At 35.6% G+C, this 25,983-nt stretch overlaps 1 protein-coding gene across 5 annotated transcripts in view; it reads left to right on the top strand.

Annotated features, from left to right (window-relative positions):
• The first annotated feature begins 14,354 nt into the window (after nucleotides 1-14,354).
• Nucleotides 14,355-25,983, top strand: part of LOC148844317 (glycosyltransferase family protein 28) — a 45,476-nt gene continuing 33,847 nt past the window's right edge. Inside the window, exons 1-3 of one of the 5 annotated variants that reach the window (XM_088957827.1) lie at nucleotides 14,355-14,720; nucleotides 14,813-14,833; nucleotides 22,640-22,853. In XM_088957827.1, the coding sequence (XP_088813953.1) occupies nucleotides 22,674-22,853 (180 nt within the window). In that variant the 5' untranslated portion in view covers nucleotides 14,355-14,720; nucleotides 14,813-14,833; nucleotides 22,640-22,673. Of the gene's footprint in view, nucleotides 14,721-14,812; nucleotides 14,834-22,568; nucleotides 22,854-25,983 lie in introns of all 5 variants that reach the window. The other 4 variants (XM_088957829.1, XM_088957830.1, XM_088957828.1 and 1 more) reach the window with 4 other exon arrangements.

The following is a 25,983-nucleotide window of genomic DNA, read 5'->3' as shown; positions in this document are numbered from 1 at the left end:
CATTGCACCATTCGTTATTGTAAATTTCAACTTTTCATTAAGCACTCATGAGTGTTCAATGAAAAAAAAACACTTATTTACCAAAGAGGAAATAAGCATTTTAAAAAAGCTAAAAACTAGGGCATCTTCAATGATTGTTTATTTTCAATAATAGATACTTGCTTGGACTTATTTTGCAAACAAAAAGTAATGCGGCATTTGATGAATTTGAAGTATGATGTATAAAAAGTAAAAAAAGTTATTATTCTAATTTGAAATCTATAAAGAATCAAATTTTATTTTTTACTTCTTAGAGGCTATGGGAAGATAGCATTGTTTAACTTTAAGCAATTTTCCAATACATGGAACTATGAAGGTTACTATTTTACCCCTACAAATAAACTACTTGATAGCAATACAAGTAGTAAAAAGAATATTGTATAGAAGTATTATTAGTATTAAACAAATATTATGATTTTTGAAAATAAATAAATATTTATTATTTAATTAATAATAGTATTTTAAAGATATTATTTGTTATTATAAAGTAATGTTATTATTAAATTAATATTGTTTATTATTGAACAATTGATGATAATAAGGGCATTAACATTATTTCATCATGCAAAATGCATTTGATTGTACTAATGCATGAGACGACATCATATTATTTGCTACGTCTGTTTTCTTGTTAGAGTCGACATTATCTCAAAATCCCTTACTTCTAAAAAGCAAGGTTTCGTGTTTATTTGGATAAGCATTATATATCTAAAAAGTGTTATCAATAAGTGCTAGTTGGTGTGATATCCACTCAAAACCACTCATAAATAGGGGCTTAAAATTTCATTGTAATTATGCATTTATTTATTTATATTATTACTTTGTACTTGTATACAAATATATAATAAGATTTATGCTTTATAAAATATTTAATTTAATATTTTATGAAAATACGATACATTATTTATATGATGAGATTATAGTAACAACTATTTTTTATGTGAAATCGGCAAAAGAATATAATTTCCAAAGGTAACAACATCAAAGAATTTTAAATAAATACATTTCGAAGGGATAAGATATTTAAATATATAGACGAATGAAAAAACATTAAAATGTACAATTATTAGAGGTTATAACATTCAAGTAAATTGGCAAAATAATATAATTTTCAAAGAAAACAACATCTAAGAATTTTAAACAAATTCATTTAAATTGACAAAATATTAAAAATAAATAGACTAACCCAAAAATTATTAAAATATACAATTACCAGATGTTATAACATTTAGATAATAACCAAACAAAGCTCAATGTTATCAAAATTTTTCCATTTTTATATGATCAAAACCTAGTGTTATTAAACACACACTAAAGTTGAAGCACAACTCAACAAGTTTCTCCACTTTTATCTCTCATTTTTGAATTATACTCATTTTGAATCAAAGTTATTGGATATAGGTTCATTAATGCTTATTTAATAGGTTTCACATCTGCCTTTTAAACTCTTATTGTTTTGCCTATGGTACACTTAACAAATTATGCCATTGCTATTAATTTTAAACTATAATTATTTTGATAATCATTCAAAGCCTTTGTCAACCATTAAATTTGGGTTTACATATGTATATACACATAACCATGTTGGCACTTTGTTAAGGACAATGATATGTGAAAAGGGAATAGATGGATCAAAAAAGATAAGGGGGGAGTGTTAACAATGGATATGACACTAAATAGAACAAAATGGCAAAAGCAATATTCATGTAACTAACACAATATATTTGATACTAGTTTTAAAAATCACACAAAGCGTACGTCTAGATATAATGATCTAATAAGGTTAGTTACCAATAGTCAATCAAATTGTAAACTATTTTTTGAAACTAAACTAATATAACCAATTTTTCCAATTTCTCAAACTAAAACCGAGTTGGAAACATTGGTTGACTAATTAGTTGGTCTTGATTTTTGACTAGTTTGGTTCTTTTGCTTGTTTAGTTTCTTATAACCATAACATATATTATAAATAGATATATAAGTATATATATAATATTATATTAAATGGTGAATTTGAACAAAAACTATTGGTTCAGTTATCTGCACTTTTTTGTTTGATTTTTCTCATTTTCGTTCAATATTCAATTTTAATGAGCACCTATAAATTTACATATGTTTGGTAGGCAACATAGAATGGCATTATAATAATAATTTTTGCAATATGATTTTTTAGCATTTCAATTTCATATTTAAGCAAACTTTCAAAATCTTAATTCCCTATTTGAGAATAGTGGTTAACCTCCTTGTATGCCTACTCTTGGCATTCAAAATAACACACATTCCACATGGGGTAATCATACTTAATAGTCACATGGTTATTACTGTTCATAAGGACAATTCATGGACCAACATAACATTTCATGCAAGAAAGGAGGCTTTGCATGTAGGTTGGCTATAATCATACCCTTAGCCAGTCACATGTCTAAGTTAATTGAATTAGCTCGTATCCCAATACTTGAGTGTGTTCAAGGCCTACTAGTACCTTAGCATCGACATTATTAACATAATCTTTCATTAGTACGTAAGTGATGTATTTTATGAATGAACATAAGCCAAATAAAAATCTCGACTATGTGCAATGAAGTCACGATCTAGTGCCAATGACCTTGATGGAGACATCAACAATCCTATACTTGGCTATTACATTACTAAATGTTTGTCCTTTGCGCATAAGGCTTAAATACCATATGGATTCTTTTTATTGCCAAATCTAACAACGTGACAATTAGATTATAGCACATATTAATAACTATTATTGCAATTCTTATTAAAACACATTAGCCAATTGTTGTTATATTTGGTATTAAAGTAATTAAGTAAATCTTATTTGAAATGATTAATATGGGGTGTGGTTAATTTACAATCACATTCATTGGGTTCAGGCAAACACGCAAAACTGGCATGGCAAGAGGCTTAGTTATAGGGTTTCCATTTCAATGACCTTAATTAAAAGTGCTTAATGGCAAAACATGCAATTTACACTTAAAGGCATATTATGGTGATTCTAATGGAGGAGTATGTGGTGCATGGTTCTTTCATGGAAATCAAACTTTATCCATTTTGATGAGTTACAAATATTCCACTACATTTTACTTTCATAAATAGATAAATTAACGCTTTGTGACCTTTCAAACTCATAATTGAATGAACAATAATTTGAAATTAGTTTGTATTAATGGTTGTTACGGAATACCATTAAAATATCAACATTAATTCCAAAAAATCTTGTGATCAAATTACAATATTAAAAAGTTTGAAGAAAGGTAGTCAACATAATTGGGTGTTTATCTTAACATTCCAAATACCATACATGTCTCATTTGATGGCTTTAGTTAATATCTACGTGCGTTAATAGGTATAGTAGTGTATGGATTGACAATATATCTCACGCATGAAAATGAAGGTTTGGTATACGGATTTTTTATAGCCATGCCCATTCACCTTGTCAAACCTATATATAAATTTATCTAATTTTCTTATATCACAATAATTGGGTGTATTAGGACTCATGTGAATTGGCATATTTCTCATTTTTCACATAAACGACACATTTTATAGATAAAAATGACTGAGGCAAAAATCATAACCATACACAATAACATCATGATCTAATGCCATAAATCTTAATGGAGCCACTATCGAACTTGTGCTTGATCCTTACATTATCATAGGCTGGTCATTGTCGCACAAAGTCACATGGGTTCTTTTCATTACAAAATCTAACTGTACATTTAAATCAGGTGCCTATAAAACAAAAATAAATACACATGAAACGTATGCCTCATGTATAAATGATTAAACACATATAGTGTCACATGCATTTTATATTTGATATCTATTATTCATTTGATATTATGTTTTTTGTTTTTAAAATATTATTGATGGACCATAACTATATAATGTTCCTTACTATATAGTACTATGTTTTTAACCATTATAATGATTATTTAAGATTGCTTTTGGTTTGAAGGAAAAATATAGGCAAGAGAAAGAAAATCTATATATGATTTGGTTTGAATGAAAATAGAGAAAATGAATGATAAATAAGGAAATAATTCTTTTAATCCAAATGTGTCTCAAATATAAAATATATATCATTAAACAATTTAAATATGTCATGTGATTTTTAAAAGTATTTAAAAATGGGTAAAAGAGTTGCACATATCATCGGTTTCTCAAATTGATTTAATTATATCATAGAATTAAAATAACTTATTTACCCTTCATCATTATTCACATTTTATAAAATAATAATCATGGTTTATAATTATTGAGCGTAGTTTATTATGATATATAAAAAATGATAATTAATGAAATAAACAAATGTGGTTCATATACAACTAATGAAAAACTTGACGATATAAAATTTGTTGCTACTCATATTTTTCAACTGTAAAAATGGTTAGTACACAACAACTAAGCATTAAAAGAATAACAATGTATCAAAATTTAAGTGATAGATTATTTGGTCTAAGTCTAACTGACCATAATACATTTAAAGGATTTAAATTATACTTTGAACAAGGGCATAAGTGTTTATAGATTATGAGTAAATTTAGAAAAATTTCATATTTGTAAAGTATTATCACGGTTATTTAGAAATGAAAATGGTTCATTTTACTTTAAATTTGATAAAAAAATACAAAAAATCATATTTGGTAGGAATGCATTTTGATTGTGTTTTTAAAGTGTTTTGTCTTATTATTATAATATATTTATAATGACAATTGTATGGCATCTCAAAAAAGATGCCACATTTTTTAAATTTCAATGTGTTGTATAATCTTAGTGATTTAAGATTACCAAGGTGATTCAAAAACGATCAATTTAACATTTAAGAAACATTATATTTCCTAAATCATGAACCTAATTATTGTAACAATTGTTTTTTGAAAAAAATGATTGCCAAATACAATTAATTTAGCATTTTCATTTTTTATATAATGTGACAAACTTCATAATTTAAAACACTTGTAAAACTCTCTCTACCAAACACCTACTATCAAGATATTATCATCAAAACAATTATTTTGTATTGGCATGAACGACACATCAACAATTAAACGAAATTAGTAAGAAAATTGTATTTAGTAGTATGCTTTTTTCTTATAAATGGTTAAAAACATTTTGCTTTGATTTTTTTTTTCAATTTCACTTTTTAGCTGAAACATCTTTTTAAAATTTTTTGGATTGCCCCATCGGCTAAAAAATGATAATAAAATGTGTTGACCTATTATTTGTATTGGCAATAATGATAAATGTTATTTGGATCACCCTATTGACTCAAAAATGATAAACGTTAAAAAATATATTTTTGCACAACATTAATTTCAACTTGGAACATGACTAAAACCTTATGTTAAATTTTAGGGATTCTCCATTCATGTTTTTTTATTGTCGTTATTGAGTTATTATTGGGGTACATTTCTCATCTTGAACTTTGGTTCTTATGAATCAACTATTCGAACACCATAAATTTTCCTCTTATCATCCTTAACAATCTATATTTTAATGTCTAATTTTTAATGCATCCCATTACAAAAGGTCGCTGTTTGCATTTGTTATTGTCATTGCCTTCACCAAGCAAAGGTATTGTCAAGGAAGACAAATTATACTATTATTTTCATTGACCAAATGTTTTATATCATTATGAATTAACCTTTGTTACTATTATTATTACCAATAAACAAATTAACTTTTAATAGTGTTAAATTCTATTCGATGACTTATGAAGATTAACATCCATTATTTCCATAGAATAACATTTTATTGCGTTGAATAATGATTTGCTTACAATGAAGAAAGTTGTTTGTAGCAAATTTATGCATTTGAACAATATTTGTTTTAAGTAATAAACAATTTTCTTAACTATGTTTTTTTTTTTTTTTGCATGGCTTAATTTTTACAGCTTAGGACTTGAAAGCATATTAATGATGTTGCAAATTCATATGATTTAGCTTTAACTGATTTATTAATTTTAACTATTTTTTTGTAAATAAGAAATCACCATGTTAGTCCATTTGAATCAATTCCTATAAGCAAGGTAAGTTTTATATATATAAATTAAATACTTAAAAATCTTATGTTGTCTAAAATTTTTCCAATATTTCAGTGCACCATTAACAGTTTTAAAGATCAATACCTTTGAAATTGTGACTTTTTTATTTGGTATAAGTGGTGATTGTTTTGATAAATCATGTCACAAATGTATAAGCAATCATGAGGTGCCAATGTTATAGTCCAAAATGTTTTATTTATTTGTTTAGAGCATATTTGTTTAGTGGGGAGATAATATTAATATTTACAAATTATAATGTGCATTTAAACTTTTTAGGCCTGGTTTGGATAAACTTTTATAAATTACTATCGTATTTTTGAAAATACAAAAATACGAAAATAGAACACACTATTTGGATAGCATACTTTCTATTTATACTTTCATACTTTTTAAAAACACCAAATCTTGTAAAAGCATGAAGTCAACTTTTATTACCTCTTGTTTCTAACAAAAGTGTACTTCCATCCGCTTGTTGTTTTCAAGCATTAGACCTTATCATTGTTATCTATCTCTGACCATCAAACTCAACGGGAATCACCACATAAAGCATAATCTATTGGTGACACTGCTACTTCTTTGGGAATCACTATTGGTGACACTGCCTTTATTAGAATCGTCATTGTTGAATGATGCTCAAACCAGTCACTTAAGGTCAATTGAATCACATGACTGCTATATTGCAATTAGCAAATGGGAAATTGTTATTTTGTTTTGTAAATCATACTTTACAATTTTTTTATTGAAAAGTTTTTCACAACAAAAATACCAAAGTAGAAGTAATTTATGTACTTTATACTTTTGTATTTGTCAACTTTTAATATTTAATAATGTTCATAAGAATGAACATAATTATACAAGTTACATATATCTTATATTATTTGTATTATCCAATAATGAGCTTAAGAGTATCTCCCCTCTCCAAAAAGATTGACAAAGGTTAAGTTTGTATCAAATCTATCCCTTCCATGACCCAATATGCTTGGGACCAACATTGATTAATTGCCATTTTTTATACATTTCCAATGATGTGTCAATGAGTTAATTTTTCTCATATTGTTGAGTCAAACTCTTAAACAAACATTAAACAATGAATTCATTACGAGTAGCCTTGACAATCTTTAATACTTTTTAGAAAACTAATAAGTTGCTGCCTCTTTTGGTAGGAAATAAATAGGAATGGAAATGGGGCAGGGTGAATTCGAGGCAGGGGACATCCTCTTTATCGAGGATGGGGAATCCCTGAATTTTCACCACTTGAGTCAACTCCTAAAACTACATCATATTTAAGGTATTTTGGAAATATATTATGGGAATTTAGGAGTACTTTAAAAATTGTATTATGGAAATTTATGGGTATTTTAAACATTAAATTATTAGATCATAAAGGTTTTAGGAATATGGGGAATTTTAAAGATATTTTAGAAATTAATATTAAACCTAAGCATATTTTAATAATTTACCATTGGGTAATTATATGCAAAACTCATCCCTACCCCATCCCCATTTAAGATCGGTGAAAACTCATCCAATTTAGGGTGAGGCCCCGGTTTTATAGGGAAAGTTGCCCTCCCCATATGTAAATGAGGTACACTACCTACCCACCTCCATGTACAGTAAACTTTTTTTTAATGTATATCATACATGTTGTCAACAACTTTAAATGCAAGAACCTTGATATTAATGACCAAGAAATTCAATAAAGCTTGTAGACAATTACTTAAATATGCTTAGAAAGATGTTGGGGTTGTACACTATGACTCCATAGGTATGTTTGTTGGGCCCTTGAAAAATCTGCATTATTATAGAATCTTGGTGGGTTTTTTTTAGTGATCATTGTCTATTTGTTTACTAATTATAGACTAGTTTTTTTTTTTTATGTAATTGTCTATTGTTACTTGTTAGAAATTAGATTATGATAGATGATTGTTATTGATATCAATAAAGCATTGTATGGCTAAAAGGGATGGGGGTAGTGATGACAAGTTGATCACATATATGCTTAGAAAGATGTTGAGGTTGTACACTGTGACTCCATAGGTATGTTTGTTGGGCCCTTGAAAAATATGCATTATTATAGAATCTTGGTGGTTTTTTTTTAGTGATCATTGTCTATTTGTTTACTAATTATAAACTAGGTTTTTTTTTATATAATTGTCTATTTGTTACTAGTTAGAAATTAGATTATGATAGATGATTGTTATTGATATCAATAAAGCATTGTATGGCTAAAAGGGATGGAGGTAGTGATGACAAGTTGATCAGCCATATTTCTTTCATTAGTAATTGTCTAATCATGTACTATTTAGTAGGATGGTTGTTAATGTTGCTTGATTTTATGTAGTTCTTGAACCGATGTCACAGTTAGATGATCTTGCCAACTAGGCAAAGCCGAGGTAAAAGGATGATGCCACTCTTTAGTATTTGAAACCAAGAATGAAGTCAGAGGCTCAAGGAGTTATCCGCGGGTAGGTACTCCAACGCTCAATTCAGTCGAGACTAGTGGGTAGACAGGTCGAGCAATTAGAGAACGGTGCTGGTCCAAGCAAAGTAACGGTATAGAAGTCAAAAGTTGGATCATTTACCTTGAACGGGAGGTACCTTTTTATAGCCAAAGATCTGCGTCCTGATTGGATGAGGCTTCCGGGGTTGTTAGGATAAGGTTGCACGTCGAGATCTTTGAGATAAGACCTAATCCCTAGCGGAGTTGTCATCATCCGTACGACATTCTCTTGTTTTGGCACCCGGGGCCAGCTCTGCTAGGGACCATAACCCAAACACCACTCCCCCGCACCATTTAAGTAGAGGACCTTGGAATTGAACCAGTTTTTTGGATGAACCGGCTAGCTTGATGCTCATGTCATGCTGACGAAAGTGACTCTTCACCTTCCCGAGGCTACATGCATGCGAAGGTTAGTGGGGTTGTTTCAGCTTCCCGAGTGGTCAGAAGGCGGCGTTTGATTTATGTCGTTGATCTGGATAGTTGGGAGCCCTATAAAAGGGGGTGAAGGGCATTCATACTTTGTCATTAGCGAGAGAAGTTGTGCTTAGAGCTCGATAAGAGGTAGTCTTCAGCTCGATTGTTGCTTCTGTTCCGCCCGCTACTACAGAGTTCAGTAAGATGTCTTCCTCATCTTCAAACTCTTCCCATTCTTCTTCTTCTTTTGCTTCCTCTTCTTGTTATGAGTTCGAATTGGGGTTTCTCACCGAGGCTGTCGTGCTAGATGTTTGTGAGGCTGATGGCTAGGGTTTCTCACCGAGGACTTTTGGTGTTAGACCTTGAGTGGGTCGCTGAGTGGGAAGCCAAGGTTAGGGGCCAAGACCAAGCCATCGACTAGGAGAGAGGCACCCTTCCTCTGCAGGCTGGTCGATGATTTGAGACCACACCATGCTGTTTTACTCCCAAGATATACCCCGGATCCGAGCCTTGTATTGCTTCCCTAAAGAGTATGAACTTAGGTGCCCAAGGATCGATGAGAGGCCCACAAATTCTTGGTCGAGCGAGCTCTGTGTATGAGCACATCCTAATAGTCGGGCCAAGGTTTCCTTTGCACAAGGGGCTTGTCGAGTTGTTTAAGTGGTATTGGGTACTGTCTATGCAGTTGATGCCTAACTCGTTTAGGTTCCTAATTGGTCTTTTGTCTTACTGCTTGATCCATGACCTTGAGCTTATCTTGGGGATGGTTACCTACTTCTTTGTGCGTTGTCCCGGAGGCTCACCTCTCCTGGCTGAGCACCAGAAGCCCAGGACAAAGGTCAAACCAGCTCGAGCTGGCAGCAATAGGGTGATCGAGGGGGTCGATGTGATGTACTACACGTCCTTCTCAATGTTGGTTCATACTAGGTTGATGAGTGAGAAACAACCGATTTGTTGTGTTCCGCGAAGCACACACCTCGACATCAAAAGAGGGCAAGGTAGGTTGATGAGGAAGTTGTCATTGTCAATCCAAAGGGGGGTACTTTGGTCGTTCACTCTTCCCCTCTGTGGGACAATGTACTAGAGGGTGGTAACCCTACAGTCTACATGTCGCGGTGGAGTGTTCAGCCTGAACAGAAGCTGGAGACAGAGGGTGTCCTATAATAGTTGCTTCGGGTCTTGCTAATGCCGGCCATCCGCGCGTGGTCTTGCTGAGTCTACCAACGGTTCCCTGGAGAGAGCGCTCATGTGCCAGGTCAACTCAGTAAGTCTTTTTACTTATTCTGGTTGCTCTTGGGTTGGCAGGTCGAGCTCTGCACAAAGGTTTTTGTTGTTATGCTCCTCGTCTTAGAACTCGACCTAGAGAGTTAGCGAGCCTATCTCTATGGGGATCATGGCTTCTACCCCATATGCAAGGCTAAATGGTGTATCTCCGATAGTTGTTCGCAGTGTAGTCCTATATGTTGTGTAGTAAGGTTATGTTGGTCACTTCAGTCTGTCCATTACTTTGAGGTCGATGAGTGGCCGTAGTCCAATTATTGATCTTCAAGTTGGCGCAGAAGGCTCCAAACTTGCAGTCAATGAATTGTGCGCTGTTGTCAATGATGAGGACTCAAGGTATGCTAAACCGATAGACAATACTTTGCTAAAAGAAATTTCGAGCATTCTATACGGTAATGTGTGTCAAAGCCTCATCTTCCACCCACATGATGAAATAGTCCACTACAACCAAGAGAAACTTCTTTTGCCCAACCGTAGTAGGGAAAGGGCCGAGGATATCCATTCCCCAATGTGCGAAGGGCCACAGGCTAATGATCGACTTAAGGGGACCGCTGGCTAGTGATGGAGGTTGGAATGCCTTTGACAGTGGTTGCATTTTCTAACGAGTTGGGCTGCATGTTGCTTCATGGTTGGTCAGAAGTAACATTGCCAGAGTGCCTTGTAAGCTAGAGTTCAGGCACCGGGGTGATCTCTGTAGATACCTTCATGTATCTCCTTAAGGACATAGTCGGCCTTAGAAGGGGGGAGATACCTTAGGTAGGGGAGAGTATGTCATCAACAGTAGAATTGTCCCTAGATGAGGCAATATCTGGTTGCCCAGTGTGCAAGTCTTTTGGCTTTGGCTCGGTCTTTTGGTAGTGTTCCATCCTGTAGGTACTGTACTACGGGGTCCATCCAGGATGGACCTTGTTGAACCAGAAGGACGAGAAGGCCATTGGTGCTATGCTAGGCTGAGCCAACATGTCCATCCGCGCTGTTGAGTCGAGGTCGATTTGTGGCGAGATAGCTAACTTTGAGAGTGTGTCACTCAGATGTTTTCGGCTCAGGGAATCTGTTGAATGGTGAAGTGATTAAGCCATTGGATGAGCTCTAGCACCCTTTATAGGTAACTCACCATAGTTGGGGTCCATGCTTCGAACGGGTCGTGGATTTGGTTGACCACCAGCCGAGAGTCGCTAAAGGCTTCGACTTGCCAAGCACCGAGGTCTAAGGCAAGTTGAAGTCCGGCGATTAGGGCTTCGTACTTAGGTTTGTTGTTAGAGGCATAGAATTCGAAATTGAGGGCGTGCTCTAGTACCGTGTTGTCTAGGCCAAGGAGGATGAGGCCAGCCCCGTTACCTTGCTTGTTGGATGAACTATTCACACGAAGAGTCCATATCTACGGTGTTGGGGCCGGGTCTTATGTCGTGAAAGTGCACTCTGCAAGGAAATCAGCCAAAGCTTGGGCATTGATGGTGGACTGAGGCACGTAGTCAATGTCGAACTTGCTCATCTCCACACTCCATTTGACTAGGCTGCTAGATGCTTCCGACCTTGGTAGAACTTGCTTGAGAGGTTGGTCGATCAGCACTCGGACGTTGTAGGTTTGGAAGTATGGCCTGTACATCCCTAGAAAGATGACTAGGGCCAACTACCTTTTCTAGATTTGTGTACTGGGTTTTTGCGTCAGTGAGAACCTTGTTGGTGTAGTAGATTGACCTTTGTACCCAGCCTTCCTCCTTGACCAGCACTGAGTTGACCACCTCGTCTCCAGTCGAGAGATAGAGCAGCAACTCATTCCCAGGGTTCGGATTTGTGAGAAGAGGTGGCGAACTCAAATACCTCTTCAACTCTTGAAAGGATCGTTCACATTCCTCGGTCCATTGAAAGTCCCTTATCTTCTTTAGGGACCTAAAGAAGGGCAAACATCAGTCTACGGACTTTGACATAAACCTATTGTGGGTGGCTACTCGTATAGTGAGGCGTTGCACTTCTTTGTAGGTACAGGGTGATTGCATGTCGAGGATGGCTTGGATCTTCTCCAAATTAGCTTCAATTCCTCTCTACGTAATCATTAACCCCATGAATTTGTCGAAACCGACCCCAAAAGCACATTTTGTTGGGTCAACTTCATTTTGTACTTTTTGAGGGTGTCGAAGACTTTCTTGAGGTCGGCTAGGTGGTGCTTGGCCTTCTTGCTATTTACCAACATGCCATCCATGTAAACTTCTACGTTGCGACCGAGTTGATCTCTAAACACCTCATTCGTCAGCTGCTGATAAGTAGCACTGACATTCTTTAGGCCGAAAGGCATAGCCTTGTAACAGTACAGTCCGTGGTTAGTGATGAAGGTAGTCTTATTGTAGCATAAGAACGCATCCATGGAGCTTAGAAGTACGTGCTTCGCATGTAGTCTAATTGCTAGGCTGAAAATGGGGGAGAAAAATTGGTTGGTTTCTTGCTACTATTAGGAGAAGATCCTTATGTTCCATCGGAGAAGATCCATAGGAACTTGGTTTCCATATCCGCGGGAGAAGGAGAAGGTGCTTAGAAAAGGATTTTCTATGCCACTGGTGGGTTTGTTGCTTGCTGCTAGTGGATTTGTTGCTTGCCTCTAGAGAAGAGGAGCCCTATATTATTGAACTAGGGCTTGGGTGAAAATGGGGGCAGAGAGGGAGTTGAAACGGAAGAAGAAGAGCCTTGTATTTTTCCTAATTGGTTGATTTTGTCTTTAACCAACCTGCCTGGTTCCCTCCTGGTTCAAACGGCTCACGACTACTTCACTTAACAGCGAGGAGGGTCAGTATCAGACTCTAAAGGGGTGATGTGGACACCTCCTATTGGAGGGTTCACACGCCCTGTGAACTAAGGGGTTCACTGAATCCGCTCTCCAATTTATCGTGATCAGTGAAAAATGAAGCATGAAAGAAACCATAAAAACATAAGCGTGTGAATATCAATCCAGACCTCATGCATCGTTTATTCGGACGATACAACCAAAATTACATGTATATACCATTTATTTCACGAATAGGAGACCACATCGCCCAATGAAGACCCTTCCCATTTTAATATATACTAGTGAAGGGACCTTGCGTTGTAGGGGCTCGCTCATAAACTATTAGGCTTGAGCTTGATTTGAATTAGAGACTTGAGCTCGAGCTCGAGCTCGGCTACCTTTTGATTGTAGGTTTCTCAAGCAGTCGAGGTGCCAAGTCGAGGTCTCCCTCAATTGTTGAGGTGCCAAATCGAGGTCTCCCTCAACTGCTGAAGTGTGGAGCTGAGGTTTCCCTAACAGGTGAGGTGTCAAGCTAAGGTCTCCCTTAGTTGACAAGGTGTTGAGCCGAGACCTCCCTCAATGACCAAGGTACTGGGCCAAGGTCTCCCTCAGTGGTCGATGTGTCGTCTAGCTCGAGTTCGATTCGAATTAAAGACTTGAGCTTGAGTTAAGAAGTTTGAGGTTAGCTTGGCTTGAACTCAACTATCTTTGATTGCAGGCCCCCTAGCAGCTGAGATGCCAAGTTGAGGTTTCCCTCAGTTGGAGAGAGAGTGGCATTCTTGTAATTTATAAGGAGAGATATGACATTCTTGTAATTTGGTAGAGAGAGATGGTAGGAGAGAGAGTGTCATTCTTATAATTTGAAAGAAAAAAGAAAGCAAAAGATAAAGAGTTGGTAGAGAGTGATATTCTTGCAATTTCAATGAAAAAAGGCAAAAAATAATGTTAGATTCCATTTTCCTCATCCTCAAGCCTTTTTACGTACACATTTCAACTTAATATATTTATATAGATATTAGAGGCTGACCTCGTACTAATTATGAAGCAACTATAGTTTCATTTAATTATAAATTTACTATTTAATAATAAAAAATAGATTAGAAAAATTAATATGGGCATTACATCTTTGTATTCACAATATATTATAACCTATTTTGTTTTAACATCACTATTAATTTATGTTATTTTTAATATGATTTAAGAATTTAAATGAGGTCTTATTTGTAAATAGTAACCCACTTTAATTTGAGTTTTATTTTGTGGTTTTTTTTTGATAAATAGCCACGTTTGTATCATTTCAAAGTGGAATGAATGTGTTTTAAATAAATCACTTATAAGCAGTAGAATTAACCACTTTTGATCCCTTATAAGCTAGTTTTTCTATTTCAAGAGGGTCCGGAATCGGAATCGGAATCGGAATAGACTGGTTGGGCGGAATCGAAATCCGATTCCCATTCCGGGAGGAATGGCAATTCACCGTGAATGGCCATTCCCGACCCACCTCGCTTCTTAAAATAATAAAAAATAAAATGACAAAAACCCTCAAACCTTTTCTCACTACCCGATTCCAAGTTAAAACTTTCTCTTCCTCCCTCTCTCTCTCTCTCTCTCTCTCTCTCTCCTTGCAGTGAGGTTTGAAGGATTTGGATCGAAGCTCCGGCGACGGCAAGGTAAGTCACCGTCGATTTTGCTCTGTCTCCTCTCCTTCTCTTCTTCTCTTTCTCAGACTCATTTTCATTCCTCCCCTGTTTTTCTACTTCAGACCAGACCAGAGCACGGTGAGGTAAGTTTTCCTCAAGTTTTCGTTCTGGCAAAAGTATCTATAATTTTTATTGCTGTTAGATTATTTTATTGTAAGTTGATGAAAAATCCCTGAGATTTGATTTTAACATTGATGTTAAAATTGAATCAACGTATGTATTAGATTTCCTTTTGTAGGTTGTTAGACTTGAAATATTCTCAATTTGTACTTTCTATCCGAAAGAGGAGTGTTATTATTTCGAAGTTGAAGAATCTCCACCATTGATGAACAGCTTGTAGAGCTAGTTATTGGTGGAGATTGACTGTTATTGGAAGGAAATTGATAGGTTGTAAGTTAGTGGTGGAGATTGACAGTTTGTTAGTTGTTGGGTAGATTACCATACCCCTGAATATTTTATTATTCAATTATTCCCTATTAAAAGACAAAAGCAGTAAGCCATTCAATTCAGGTTGACCGTTATCAAATGGCCCCTGAGTAAATGGACTACATCCAAGGTAGAAAGACAATCATCAAACTATGGAATCCCTATTTTTCTTTTAGGAAAATATTTTCAAATGTTTTTTGACAATTCTAGTGATATATTAAAAAGATGGTCAGAATGTCTCATTTCCTTGCATGAAAAGTTGCTAGGAGAAAGACCCCATTGGAGCTCTTAGGTACAAGCTTAGTACTGTTTATTCTTGTTTGGGCATTTTCCCTTGCTTTGTAAGCATTGGCATTTAGATAGCTTCTGCTTTGGAGCACACTAGTATCATGTTCATCTTTCAATAAAATCTAGTTCTTGAGTAAAATATTTAAAAGAGTAAATGATCCAAGAAAAGACCAACCTAGTTCTTGCTTTGTAAGCTTTTTATCTTTAATAAAACCCAGTTCTTGACTAAAATATTTTAAAAAAGTGAATGATCTAAGAAAAGACCAACCTGAAATAGTGAAACTGCCAGCTCCTTTTTGCCTTTTGGGAATTCAGCTTTCAATACACAATGACCTAAAGAATTTTGCCACATCAAGCGCCTTCCACTGTGTTTGCTCAAGTAGTCCTTGAAAATGTTCTGTCTCACCATGAAAGATAAAAGAGATGGTGATTAAAGACAAAGTAGCTTAATTGTTGAAGTAGAACTCCTGAACCATTTTTCACTTACTTGGTATACATTCAGTTAATGTGGAAGCCGTACATCCATCGGTGGATATGTTGGTTAGTACCTTTACACAGTTACCAGACCAAAATTTACAAATTTTAGGAAACGGAACTTGCATAGCAGTGTTAACTTGTGCTCTTAATGTGTTATACCAAGTTTACAAATACTAAATTGGAGAAAGCAAGACCTACCCTGTTGTTAAGACATGGACACTCATTTCGATACCCGAAGGGAGTTTTGTCCTAGCTTGGGATGACTGCTTGAATGATTCATTTATCTCTTTTGATAATTCAATATCCTGCAAATGCATAGGGCCCTACTATATTCAATGGGAAATCTGTACAGATGAACAGAACTAGCTGCAGAATACCATTAAGATCTGGCAAGAACACTTGTCATCATCAATTAATTACATCATGGAACTGATGGCAGAATCTAGGAAAATTACCTAAAAGGTTATTTTGGAAAAATACATTTCTTATAGGGTTAAGCCATCTCAAATTTTTCCACCAAGGGATAAATAGTTCTGAATCATTGATTTACTGTTCAATGCTGCTTTCTTCTTTGTGCTCCATCCATTTAATTATTTTGTTAAACTATATCACTGTTCAATGCTGCTTCTATGTGTTGGACTTAGCACAAAAATTGACAACATTATTCCAAACCCAAGACCACAAAAATTATGATAGTAAACTCTGTAAAAAAGTCAAGCTTCATGAATTTACATCTTTATGCATAAATAAAACAGTTGTGAATAGAAATAGAGTGGACCATTTCCATATTAATTAGGCTACTTATGGAGGATGGCTGAACTAGATCTGATTTTCATCAAGGTTTGGTAGGGAAGATATAGAGAGACAAGTTTCTCTCTCCATAAAGGTGTGTGGATGTTGAGAATTGAAGGGAATACAGAGGAGGCATACCTGCGATCAAATTCAGTTCCTTAAGTTGATTGCTCTCTTATTTCCTTAATTTTCTTAAGGGTAAATTACAAAGACCCTCCTGTACTATGGGGTCAGTGACAAAGACCCCCTGTACTTCAATTTGCGACAAAGACCCCCCTGAACTTTAGCCATTAGACAAAGACCCCCTCCGTTAGTGCTCCATCAGTTAACTTTGAAAAAGATTCTTGTTTGACTGTTTAAAGTTTTTCAAATGCCCAAACTACCCTTTTATAATTTATTTTATCATTTTCTTTAATTTATGAATGTATCTTACTTTGTTTTTTAGCTTTGTACTGTTCATTGTCTTCTCCAATGGAGAAAATTCATTTACATAAAGAGAGAGAAGAGACCAACAACATGATGCCAGAAAATCAGAGTATGTTGTTTTCCTGGTGGCTTTGTTGAAGCAACATATCTCCATTTGGGTCAATTAGGTTTTAAGAAAACATGGCAGGAAAAGGAAAATAGAGAAAGTTTAGTGGGGTATTTTGGTAATTTAATGCCTTCCATCATCTGACTTAACGGCCGAAGGGGGTATTTGTCACAATGTAAAAGTTCAGGGGGATCTTTGTAATTTACCCTTTTCTTAAAGAATTCTTTGGAGTTGGAATCTGGTAGAAAGTCTTGTGGTTGCTAGCACTTCTCAACAGGCTTGAGGTAGATCTAGACATTCTTTTGTACCAGTCTTCCGTGGATTTCAGTATTTCCATATTATGTGGTGGCATGAAGTGGGTCACTTGATTATGTACTTGGCAAGGAGAGCTGAAAGGATTCCTTAAATTCTCAACCCCCTAATTAAACAGAAGGATTTTAGCTTAAAAGCCTATATTTCAGAATTGCAAATTGTTACAAGCTTAAAAGCCCATATTTCTGAAAAGATTGGTGGATGAATTTCAGCAGGCCTCCAAATTGAAAGTCAATTGGGGAAAATGCTGTCTAACTGGAATCAACATTGAAGGGGAGGATATCCAAGCCACGACAAATCTGCTAGGTTGTGAAGTGAAAAATTGGCAATACTTAGGAATGCCCTTGGGTGGGAATCCGAAAGCTGAAAGCTTCTAGAAACTGGTGGTAGAGAGGTTCATGAAGAAGTTGGCAACGTGGAAGAGAAATTATATTTCCTTGGGGGGAAGAATCACCTTGATAAAATCAATCCTTGCAAACCTTCCCACTTACTTCCTTTCCATCTTTAAGATCCCAGTGAAAATAGCTGGGAAATTGGAGAAGATTATGATGGACTTTTTGTGGGAGCTAGGTGAAGAAAAGAAAGATCATTTAGTGAAATGGGAGCAAGTTTGTTACCCTAAGGACCAGGGTGGATTAGGTATAGGGAACCTAATAAAGAGAAACAAAGCCCTCCTAGGGAAATGGCTATGGAGATTCCCTTGTGAGGAAGAAAGGTTGTGGCATAGGGTCATTAAAAGCTTACATGGTGATGTAGATAATGGTTGGGATGCAAAATTAGCCCTCAATGCAGTTCCATCCTCTCCTTGGAAGGCAATCTTTGAGGTATATCCAACTTTTCTTCAATTTATTAGGTTTGATGTTGGTTGTGGCAACAAAGTTTTATTTTGTGAAGACCTTTGGGTTGGGGATGTGCCTCTTATGTTCAATTTCCCAGACCTCTACTCTTTATCAAACTATAAAAACAAACCTATTGCTAGGTTTGGTTTGCTTTCAGAATCAGGGATCTCTTGGGATTTTGGCTTTAGAAGAGGGTTGAGGGAAAATGAGTGTGAGTTTCTAGTGCTGTTGATTTCAACACTTGAGAGGGTCTACTTGGGCCAATCTATAGTTGATTGTAGAGTGTGGTCCCCAACTTCTGATAGTTTATTTTCCTGTGTATCTTTCTTTGGTTTGCTCACTCATATTAACCCTATGGGGGTGAACTTCCTAGTGAGCGAAATTTGGACTAAACCGATCCCTTCAAAAGTACAAGCTTTCTGTTGGGAAGTGTTCCTAGGGAAGGTAAGCACTTGTGATGTGCTACAGAAAAGGAGGCCAAACAATTTCCTCTCTCCTCATGTGTGTGTCCTTTGTTTGGGATGTGGTGAAACTCTAACTCACTTACTATTATCCTGCTCTTTTGCTTCTGATATTTGGAATGTTGTTTGTTCTCTCTTTGGATGTAGATGGGCTCCCCCACAGGATGTGGTAAGTCTATTCCGCCCCTCTTTCCTGTGTCAATCAATGGAAGAAAAGGGGAAATGTATATGGAAGGCAGTGAGAGCAGCTACAGTATGAACTATTTGGGAGGAAAGAAACCTAAGAATCTTTTCAGGAAAAAGCAAAACAATGGAGGAAGTTACTGAAGCAATAAAAATCAGAACTGCACATTGGGTGAAGACCATGGAGATATTTAGAAACTACTCCACGAATGAGATACTAAGGAATTGGGCTGAAATAGCACAAAGAGATGTACCCAAAGTTCTTGTAAGCATGGAATGGAGGCCACCAGCACGGAACAAACTAAAATTGAATTTTGATGGGGGTTCTCTTGGCAACCCTGGAAGGGCAGGCGTAGGGGGTGTGTTTAGGAATTATCTGGGTGTGGTGGTGGCACTCTACTCTGGACCAATAGGTTATGGTGACTCAATATAGGCTGAATCTCTAGCCCTACTTCAAGGTCTAAAGATGGCTGAGCAGATAGGAACAACAGATTTAGAAATTGAAGGAGACTCTCTATTGGTCATCTCTTGGGCCAAAAACATCAAATCAGCACCTTGGAAGCTCAAGTTTATTTTCAGAGAAATTGACAGACTTGCAAGGCAGTTCAATTCTCAGTTTGGTTGGGTTAAAAGGGATGCAAATGGGATGGCGGGTACCGTAGCAAAACAAGGGGCAAATAGATCTTTATTGTATTGGGCAGAATTGTAACTGATTGTTGGAGATTGCAATTTCCTATGCAATCTTTAGCTATTGTATCTTAATCTCTCTGTTATGAATGAAAGGTTTTTACTGAAAAAAATGTTACAAGCTACATTTTTTTTTCTGATTTTTCTGCAAAATTTCTGGTATTTTCATGCATTTTCTATACTTTTATTTTTATTAGGGGTAAAATTGGAAAACATGGCTGATTCCAATTCCAGACTCTTAATGAACCAAACAGCATTAATCAGAATCTGATATTGGTTCCTGTCTGAACCAAACAGATAGGGGGAATAGGCCATTCCAATTCTGATTCCGATCACAAACCAATAGTTTCTACTTCTCCTTCTGGCTGAAGCTTGATCATAACTTATTTATTTATTTTTCTTCTTTTTTCTTCTGTTTTCTTTTTGTTCTTGCTCGAACCTGTTATTGAATAACGACACCTTGAATAGTTTGGCCGTCAACCCCTTACTGTGCTTTAAATCCAATGCACCAACTTCTAAGTAGGAAATCAGCAGCTTCAGCTATGGGGCTATGAGTATGAGCTACTGGGCCTTGGCTGCTGCTAGCTTTTCTTTAAAACTCTGTTTCTTGACAAATAAATATTTGATACTGTTATAGTGGAATTCTATCTTGGCTACTTCAGCATCAGTTTTATATGAACCATGAAGTTTATATTAAAATTTAAAGATTAAACAGAAATTTAAAGCTTGCTGTTAGTATCATCGTTCATTGGAATCTGGCTATTAGTTTAAGTTCTTAATTTAAAGCTTGTTGTTACTGTTAGTATTAGTTAAGTTCTTAATATAATGTTTTATTATTAGGAATTTCCAATTATAATTATGAAAAAAATACATGCTTGAGCCTTGAGGCTTATGCCTCCTTGCACTTGGGAGTCTTACACCTCTTGTGTTCTGAACTACGCCTCACGCCTTTAGGCAGTGGAATGCCTTGCATCACGCCTCTGTGTTTTAAAACATTGGTAACAGCTGAAGTTGCTGAACCGAAGGACTTATTGATTCGCCTTTTAATATGGATAAAATAATTAAATAATAAATGAGAATATAATAATCTATCAAACTTCAGTTTCAGCCATTAAGGAGCCCACAAGCTCTTTAAAAACTTCATTAAATGACAAAGCAATAAGCAATAAGCAATAAGCTTCAGCTGAAGTTGCTGTAAGATAAGCAACTTTTTTAATGTCAATGTTTTTTTTTTTTTGATAATTGAATTGTGATTTTATTAATCAAGAAATGAGAGCTAGTACAGGCATCCCAAGGAGAGGCATGAGGTGCAACCTCTCCCTAAAAGAAAATTACAGAAAAAAAAAGTAGTGAAAAGATTACAAAGCAGTCCATTATATGCTTTCCCTATTAGCCCCTTGTTTGGCAAGACAATCGGTCAACACATTTTCTGACCTTCCCACCCAGTGTAGGCTAATATTTATGTTCCTATTTAGCTACTTAGCTTTCTTTAGATGGTCCCTGTAGCACCAAACCACTGAGTCTGAACCTGCCAGCCACCCCACAACAACTTTAGAATCTCCTTCAAGTATTAAATTTTCCACCCCAAGTTGATGTGCAATTTGAATACCTTGTAGCACTGTTAACAGTTCAACTCTATTAGAGTCTCCGACACCCACTAGGCCAGAGAATAGAGCTAAGGTGTTATAGTCCTTATCCCTCAAGATCCCTCCTATTCCAGAGGGTCCTGGGTTACCTTGACTACTTCCATCAAAGTTCCTCTTTACACTTCCATCAGGAGGAGGAACCCAGTCTGCAATTACCCCATCTTTCCTGGAAGAGCAAACTGCTATATTGGTACCACGCATTATATCGGGAAGCTTGGATATAGATACAAATATGGATATGCATGGATACGGTAGAAAGATATAGATACACTTGGATTCCTTAGGGAAATTTCTTATAAATCCCACAAATACATCAATAATACTAAATGTAAGGCTGAAATAACTATAAATAAGGTAATTCATAAAAAAAAACTATAAATAAGGTATAAACACATAATAAATGTACATTTTAATAAATTATATTAAGAGATGCATTACGATCAACCATATTGGGAGTTTAGAACATGTAGATATCATACAATAACTTTACTAATAATATACCAAACAATGTTTGAGCTTCCATCTATGATAGATCATTGATAGATCCATCATATAATTCTCTCTTACCATGAAAATCATTTGAAACATATAAAATAAATGTCTTTTTTTTTTGTTTTTCCTAAAATTAAGAAAAAATCATTTTTGACAATTTATTCATAGATCATTGATGGATCCGTATTTATTACTCTTTATTGCAATGAAAATCATTCATAACATAAAAAGTAATATTACTTATAATTTTTGGACTTTTAGTAGTGGTCATGATAGCCGCTAAAAGTTCGAAACAGCAACGTGTTGTTTCACTTGTGCCATGTGCCCATGACTTAAGATACCAATACAATATGCCATATATTGGATGTATGGTGTCAATATTTTGAACCTTGGTTCTTAGTTCATAAGTTCAGAATGATAAAATGATTGTAGCCATTACTTAAGATACCAATACAATATGCCCTATTATCAGATGTATGGTGTCAATATTTTGAACCTTGGTTCTTAGTTCATAAGTTCATAATGACAAAATGATTGTAGCCATTACTTTCTAGTATAGAGTTTGATGCATTTGATACCTCCCTTCAACCAGTTGACATGATATTTGTAATGTGCTGTGTATTTTCCTTTCTATTCTCTTCCATTCTCCACAAATCAAGTAATTTTGATTATAATGTTCCCAGCATGATGATTTTCTGGATACATGGGAATTTTTGCCATTTCTTGTACTGATTTGTAAAGGATGGCGTGGCAGTGCTTCAAATTTAGGAAAATTTATCCACAAATAAATGGAGGAAACTGATGAAAGTGGATATCCAAAAAGAACAGTTTTTGTGACTGTGGGTACAACTTGTTTTGATGCCCTTGTTAGGGCTGTTGACACTAAGGAAGTTAAAGAAGAATTGTCAAGGAGAGACTATACTCATCTTCTTATTCAAATCGGTCGTGGGTCCTATATCCCCACAAAGGTATTTCTTTGAATCTGAGCTTCACCATTTGGTCTATTTCCTTATATTTTCTTATATAATAAATATAAATTAATGGTCTCAAAATCTTGAGGACAAAAATGAGAGAGGCAGGATAGATGTTTTTTTTTTTTTTTTAAATAAATGACAGAAGCTGTTCATAAATAAAATAGTAGTCACCGTCAAGCATGACCAGAGTCAGCCACCTTTCTTCAGGCCCTTTAGGCATGGGGGACTCCACTAGGGGTGCAACTTGCAGTACAGTTAGGAGTGCAACGTCTATTGATAGAAGGAGACTCCAAAGTGGTTGTGGGGTGGGTACAAAACCCAGATTCTGTGACTTTGTGCTTTATGAATGAACTTAAGAAATTTAAGTGGCTGACAAGGAACCTGTGTGTCAGAAAACAGTGGGTGGGGAGATCAGCTAATGCTATGGCTGATAATCTAGCCAACCAAGGGCAAATAGGGAACAATTGTATTGGGCATATTTGTAATCTGTTGCCGATTTGCTTGATTGGAGAGGTAACAACTCATGCCTCTCCATGGATACTTGTATCCTTTATTATCCTTATTTTAATAAAATTTTAATCATTTATAAAAAAAAAAGACAAGTAGGCGGTAGAATGTCCTACCTCTTCAAATTACATAATTAGTCAATGCTTTAAGTCTTAATGACCAGTAGATTATTTCATCGTGCACCTACTTCCAATCTTGCACACATCTGTGGCCAAGAGAATGTACTTCCTGTAATTATATTCCCTTACATGTTATTTCAAATATTAGTGTTTTTATGAACAAAAAATCTGTGTATGAATTGGCTGCTTGATACACATCTTATATATTATGGCTTTTCCAGCATCCCCTATATGTCCTCGCCCAGGAACTTATATCAGTTATCAGGGGACAAAGAGTATTTTATAGGTAGCATTTTTAGTTGTTGGTTTTGGAAATCAGAAAGTTTTAGAAGTTCTGTTGTTTTCTGATTCATATGTGAACTATGATTTATTAGCATCTATTTTTCAGTTATCTTGACCCAGCAAGGGTAATTTTCCAGCTTCTACCTCCATAATGACCAATAACTCCCTGTCCTTGAGCAGTGGAACTTCTTTCCTTTATTGGAATTTCTTTCTACAAGGTCATGCTAATGAGTTAAATCCAGTAGCACCAAGGGAGTAAAAAAATCATGTAGAGTAAGGGTAGTCTTCTTAAGCACAAAAATCCTGCTTTGGTATTGTATTTTCCAACTTCAAGCACCAAACGTCTTGGGGCATATGTTTAAACATTTCACAAAGACACATACAGAAAAAAGGTCAATATGGTATTTCTTGCATAAATATAATCATGCTATTTGTCAAAAATATCATAACATGAACAGAATAGTGCTGGATGATAGGCTGCAAATGGATTGGGTTGAATCAGATATAGGGTAGATCCTAATTTGAAATTTGATTTATTTATATCCAGATTCCAATTGGATCTTATCTGTCAGATTTTTATGGGATTTGAATTGAATTGAGATTACAATCAAATATTGCACAATAACCATAAATAAATACATAACCAATTCTTTGAAAATAAGAACCAAAAACAAATGAATAGATAAAGGAAGTAAACCAGTCAATTCATTTTTTTGACCAAACCAGTCAATTCATTTAAAAAAAGTAGATTTTTTGGATCCGTAACTGTGAATTGTATTAATTAAGATTAAGAAAAATTACAAAGCAAGGGGGCTAAACAATCTTAGCTCCTTAGAACAAACATTGAACACCAAAATACAATTACAATACGACCCAAAATATAGAGTTTCTGTTCACCCCTTGCCTAGCTAGACCATCTGCCAGTGAGTTTGCACTTCTCTTTACCCATTTGTACTGAATTTCAATATTCTTAGTCAGCCACTTAAGTTTTCTCTTTTGATTGCTGTAATTTTATATCCTAGAGTTATCATCTTTTAACCAGTTCACCACAACTTTCAGAGTCTCCTATGATCAGCTTACTAAATTGCATATCCTTGACTCTTTGTACCCCTTCAAGAGCTGCAAGTATCTCAGCCCTCAAGAAATCTCCCTCCCCTATTGGTCCAGAAAACATAGCTAACAGATTCCCATGTTCATCTCTTATTGCTCCTCCTATTCTGGATGGCCCTGAATTACCCATACTGCTGCTATCAAAATTCAGTTTAATAAAGCCATGAGGTGGACGAATCCAACAAGAGTTTGATGCCTTCTTAGCTGAAGCTAATTTTGCAATCTCCTTCTAGTTTCTTAGCATCTCATCTACTGAGAATTTTGCAAACAATGCCAAAGTTTCCAGCCAATGTATCACCCTAATATGGATGACCTCCAATATTACTTCCAAGTTTCTCTCCTTTTTTGAGAAGATCCGTGAGTTTCTCTCCTCCCAAACAGTCCAACAAACTGCAGCCTTCATACATCTCTACATAATCTTGGCCCTTTTTGTTGGCCAACTCGGCATGGAACTGAATAAACTTTGCACATTCAAAGCGGGGGGGGGGGGGGGGGGGGCGTCCACCTGCACCCAAACAAAGAAGTACACCATTCCCAAATGACTTTAGTAAACTGATAGGAAATTAGTAAATGGTATTCAGATCACCATCGGCTTTACAAAGAGCACAACAATGAGGACACAAACAACTATTGGGCCTTTTTCTTTGAAGTAAATCACCTACATTAACTCTTTTTAAAAAGGTTTCCCAACAGAAGCTCCCAAACTTTGGAGGTATAGGAAGACACCACGCCTCTTTAATAGGGAAGGACAGACCAAAGAAGAAGGTTGTGTTAGGGCTTTAAAGAACGAAGCACATGTTAAAGAACCCGAGGGGATAAGTGTCCAAATTCTACTGTCTGCCTTTGTTGGCTCTAGGAAGACCCCTTCAAGAATGGATAACAAGGATAAAATACAATCGAACTCTGTGCCCCTGATTTCCCTTCTAAAGCCCAAGTTCCAACTGAACCCAATAGCTGAGTTAGAAGGAACAAAGGAGGAAACTGGTTCATTTTTAAATGTGGAAAGAGTGAAAAGACTCGAGAATTGGTCTTTTAAGGGAGAATCCCCTCTAGATATGCTCCCAAAAATTGATGGGATTGCCTGAGTGCAAGTCAGACCTTATCCA

Source organism: Nelumbo lutea, chromosome 8 (assembly GCF_056320005.1).
Source record: "Nelumbo lutea isolate HS-2025 chromosome 8, American lotus-T2T, whole genome shotgun sequence".
NCBI classification, from domain to species: Eukaryota; Viridiplantae; Streptophyta; class Magnoliopsida; order Proteales; family Nelumbonaceae; genus Nelumbo; species Nelumbo lutea.
The sequence above is the reverse complement of the archived record's forward strand: the minus strand, read 5'-3'. Positions and strand labels throughout refer to the sequence as shown.